Source organism: Dama dama, chromosome X (assembly GCF_033118175.1).
Source record: "Dama dama isolate Ldn47 chromosome X, ASM3311817v1, whole genome shotgun sequence".
NCBI classification, from domain to species: domain Eukaryota; kingdom Metazoa; phylum Chordata; class Mammalia; order Artiodactyla; family Cervidae; genus Dama; species Dama dama.
This window is the reverse complement of record NC_083714.1, coordinates 116,417,162-116,422,081: the sequence shown is the minus strand read 5'-3', so window position 1 is coordinate 116,422,081 and position 4,920 is coordinate 116,417,162. Positions and strand designations below refer to the sequence as shown.

At 46.7% G+C, this 4,920-nt stretch overlaps 1 protein-coding gene across 1 annotated transcript; it reads left to right on the top strand.

The window, feature by feature from the left end:
* The first annotated feature begins 1,708 nt into the window (after window positions 1-1,708).
* LOC133052837 (mitogen-activated protein kinase kinase kinase 21-like) lies at window positions 1,709-4,714 on the top strand. Its single transcript, XM_061137671.1, is given in 4 exon segments — window positions 1,709-1,766; window positions 2,230-2,243; window positions 2,781-4,167; window positions 4,170-4,714. Coding segments are annotated over 4 exon segments (2,004 nt in total).
* The last annotated feature ends 206 nt before the right edge of the window (window positions 4,715-4,920 follow it).

Below are 4,920 nucleotides of genomic sequence, written 5' to 3'. Positions count from 1 at the left end.
TTCCTGATCTCTGCCCTGAACTTCTTTCAGGGTGTGTTGAAGGTCCTCAAGTACAGTAGTGAATGACCTAATCCTTACAGAACCACATGGCAAGTGACAATTTTTGGTTGGAAGGTCCCTCTCGTGATCATAAATTTGACCATGGTTTGGCAGGCATTTCATGACCATTTTGTCCCATGGTGCTAGGAATGCTCATTCCCAGGTGAAGTGATGATTTTGTTGATAGACCCATTCAATGGGCTATTCCTCTACTGGGGGAAAAAAGTGAAAGTGTTAGTCACTCAGTGGTGTCTGACTCTTTGTGACCCACCAGGCTCCTCTGCCCATGGAATTCTCCATGCAAGAAGACTGGAGTGGGTAGCCATTCCCTTCTTCAGGGGATCATCCCAACCCAGGGATCGATGCAGGTCTTCTGCATTGAAGCAGATTCTTTATAGTCTGAGTCACCTTAACAGTAGCGAAAAGTCTCTGAACTACTTGTCTTCCTAGTCTCTTATGGTCTAGAAAATTATTTCTTCTTCCCATATCCATAGTTAAACTATTACAATCATTGATCTCAAATAGGACTATATACCTGATCAACCTCTTCAAGTCACCTAGTTATAATTTTTATCATTGTTTTGGTCACAGATTTGGTTAGACAAGAAACAACAATCTTGAAAAACAGAATACAAGTAATATAGTGAGTTGTACTTGTAAGATCGTACATAACAATTTAAGTCAAGAATTTCCATTAGCTTTGGCCCACTGTATGCCAAGGTCATCTGATTTAGTCTCTTCTGTACCAACTCTTATCTTTAAAGGAAATTTTATATTGGCCTTATTCATAAGGTACCCATCCCAGTTTCCTAGTGTAATTAGGCTGATTATTCTTAGTATGGTTTAATTGTCCCCAACATAAAGGGGCCTTAAATGATCATAGTCTGCTGTTAGCCATATTAATCCATCCCACAACTCAGGGAGACTGTAATCTTCAGCTAAAATTTTGCTTGTTGCTTTGGTTAAGCTTGAGTAACTTTAGAAGAAAATTCATATATATGGTTGTGATCAAAGATTAGTGGGGATAACTCAGTTGGTAAAGAATCTGCCTGCAATGCAAGAGACCTGGGTGCGATCTTTGGGTTGCGAAGATCCCCTGGAGAAGGAAATGGCTACCCACTCCAGTATTCTGGCCTGGAGAATTCCATGGACTGTACAGTCCATGGGGTCGCAAAGAGTCAGAAACAACTGAATGACTTTCACTTTCACTTGCTATCATGAATAAAAAGAATTTTACTAAACAGCACTTCTCTATTACTTCCTCCTTATTATAATCTATATAACCTATTCACTTATTTCTTAAAATGTGTTAATTTGATTAAAAAGCACCTCCTGAATCTATAATATATTTAATCATATTCACCAAGTGGTTGGTACTGACAGTGTTTTATATGCCACTAGTGCAGCACATATTGTCTGTCTACTATCTCAGTGGTCCTTGCACAGAAGATTTATGTAATTTATACAGTGACTAGTACACATGTTAGTAATAAGTGTTCTGGGTCATATATTAATATTTTCAAATTTAGAAACCGTATTCTTCACCGTGGTAGTCACACAAGCAGCTGTATGGAGATGTGTGAAGGCAATGGTGGTGTAGATTAGACCTGCAGTTTTGGGCTTTGCCCCCATGAACTTGCCTCTGAGTGACCTTACATGGCTGTGATACATGGGATTATTAGAATTAGATGTTCCATTTGATGATGACATGGAAAAAGGTATTTCAGGTAGGTGATACCTGTGCTTACACGAAAAAGTTCATGTATGCATTATCTTCTAGGAATTTTATTCTAGATTTCTCATGCTCCTAATAGACACTTATCTCATTAGAACAATTGTATCTATTTTCTGACACCTCTTTCTGCAACAGGTCCATTTTCTTATATCTAATATGTGTAATATGTCCCCAATTTCATAACCTTTTCTAGATTTATGAAAATAACTGTCATTCATTGCTGTTCTTCAATCTATTCTTCCTAAACTATCGAGTGATCTCCTTAAGACGTCAACTGGATCATGTCACCTTCTCCCCAGAACTCTTCATGGATTTCCCATTATACTAAAAATACTGTCTCTCATCCTTCAGGAGCTGACCTCTGTCTTCCTCTACAAACTCCTTGCCCTGCATCATCCTGCTAATGTCCTCTCTCTGCTTCTCACTCCTGGCCTTTCATTCCCTCAACCACCCAGAGTTCTTACCTCAGGTAAGAACTTTCCATTTCACCTTTAGATGGCCTCAAAAAATTCCTTTACTTTATCTGCAAAGAACAACTTTCTCTTATTTCTAGGACCTTATAGTTCTTGGCACTTGTCTTCATAGTTCTTGGCACTGAAAAGGTATCGATAGCATTTTGTTGTTGCTATTGCAGTTGAGGTGAATATCTCTGTAAGTAGATTTGGGGGAAATAGGTATGGGGAAGCATCATTGTATTCAGTGTAATACAGTGACATGACTCAGGAAAATGTCAAGAAGCCCTTTGGGAAAAATCTCTCATGACAAGGTGATAAGAGACAAATATATCTAATTTTCGTAGTTAGATAGGTTTTTCAGCAGAAGTATTCCTAATGTCTGTATTTGCGCTTGCTTTGGGCCAATGAGAAGAGCACTGTGTACCATTTTAAGTACACAAGTAAGTTGGAGATGAAGGAGCAATTCTGAGTACACGGGCCAGAAGGTAAGAATACAGTGGAGAGAGGAAATCAGAAGCATCACTGGCCATTAGAAATGCCCTCCGGAAAAGGCAGTTATGACTGAAATGCCTCAAGAGTCCTTTCATTCCATGCAAGATGACTGGAAACTGGAAATTCAACAAATGTTTGATGAGTTGAGAACAAAGGAAAAGGAGCTGCGCTCCCGGGAGGAGGAGCTGACGCGGGCCGCCCTGCAGCAGAAGTCGCAGGAGGAGCTGCTCCGGCGGCGGGAGCAGCGGCTCGCCGCGCGGGAGATCGACGTGCTGGAGCCAGAGCTCAACATCCTCATCTTCCAGCTGAATCAGGAGAAGCCCAACGTCAAGAAGAGGAAGGGCAAGTTTAAGAGGAGACGCCTGAAGCTCAGAGACGGCCACCGCATCAGTTTACCTTCAGACTTCCAGCACAAAATAACGGTGCAGGCGTCCCCCTGCTTGGACAAACGAAGAAGTCTGCATAGCAGCAGCTCCAGCCCGCCCAGCGGCCCCACGGTGATCCCCCGCCTCCGAGCGATACAGCTGACCTCAGATGAAAGCAATAAAACTTGGGGCAGAAACACCGTCTGTCGACAAGAAGAATTTGAAGATATAAAAAGGAATTTCAAGAAAAAGGGTTGTACCTGGGGTCCAACTTTGATTCAAATGAAAGAAAGAACTGATTGCAAAGAAAGAATAAGACCTCTCTCAGATGGCAACAGTCCTTGGTCAACCATATTAGTAAAAAATCAGAAAACCATGCCATTGGCTTCATTATTTGTGGACCGGCCAGGTGCTTGTGAAGAGTCGAAACTTGCCCCTGACGGGTTGGAACACAGAAAACCAAACCGGATAAAATCGCCAACTCAGGCCTACATCGATCTACCTCTTTGGAAAGATGGCCAGAGAGAGAACCCAGTGGAACCCGAAAGCTGGGAGGAGGGAACCCCAGTGAGCCCTGCTGCCGGCACTCCTCAGGGGAGCCCTCCAAACAGTCTGAGCAGATCCCCACAGAGAAAGAAAACGGAGTCCTCTCTGTACGGCTGCACCATGCTGCTGGCATCGGTGGCCCTGGGCCTGGACATAAGGGAGCTCACGAAAGCACAGGCTCCTGAAGACCCGTTGCCTAAGGAAGACAGGAAGAAACGTGAAGGCATCTTCCAGCGGGCACCGAAGTCCCGCCGCAGTGCCAGCCCTGCCGCAAGGCTGCTGGCCGCGGGCGAGGGAGCCGGCAGCACCCCCTCACTCCCACGGTGCACCACTGCAAACCTCCTGTCGGCGCCTTCCCTCTCCACCAAGTGCCTGCTGCAGGCCGCCGGCGAAGACTCCTTCGAGAGCAGCACGCACGTCTCTTGTGCCCCTCGGGCGCCCACCCCAGACCCCTGCGCTGCCTCTGGAGGGAGGAGTCGGAAGTCCACCCCTGTGCCCGGACTGGAGACCAGCCGTGACGGGTGGGGAAACCTGCCTCCTCCTTCGCGGAGCTGACACGTGGGGGGACCGCAGCGTCTCACGCTGCTGCTTCCAGAGAGAGAGCGGCTCGTCACCACAGGACCATGTCTGACAGAAGCGCTCCCCGGCCCCCAGCTGGTGCAGCTCTCATCTCAGCCCCCGGAGCCTCTGAACTGCCTCCTGAGTGGGTTTGGGGGATGCCCCCCTCCCTGTCTGGACCTCACAGTGACCTGCCAAGTGAGGTCCCACCTGAGAAGCAAAGAGCTGTCCATACGGTGCCGCTGCCTCGCCCTCCCCCTCTAAGAAGCCGAGGAGGTGCCCTGCAGGCCTTCCCGCCGAGCACAGAGCCTCAGCCCTCACAGGCTGGCCCTGCAGTGGGTGGTCCAGGACCAGCCCACAGCTGTCCTCGCGGCCCCAAGAAGAGGACTCAGCCCCACGTGCCCTCCTTACTGGACACCGACGTGGAAGGCCGGAGCCGGGACCGCACGGCGCCTCTGTGCAGGATGAGAGGCAGAGTGAGCCGACCGTCTCTGCACGAACTCGAGAAAGAATTTCTGTCTTAAGTGCCTTCTTGTTCAAGCATTTCTTTTTGTTTTTTTAAGGTGAACAAATGAAAACAAGGTGTCTACCTTTTAATTGTTTCATGCTGCTGTGTTTTCAAAGCTGTGGCCTTGTTACTGAAATAGTAATGGATGTCTAACTTCTCCAGAAATGGAAGTCATTGCTGTTGGCTGACTATATTGTTTGTCCACTGGATTCTTACCTAGCA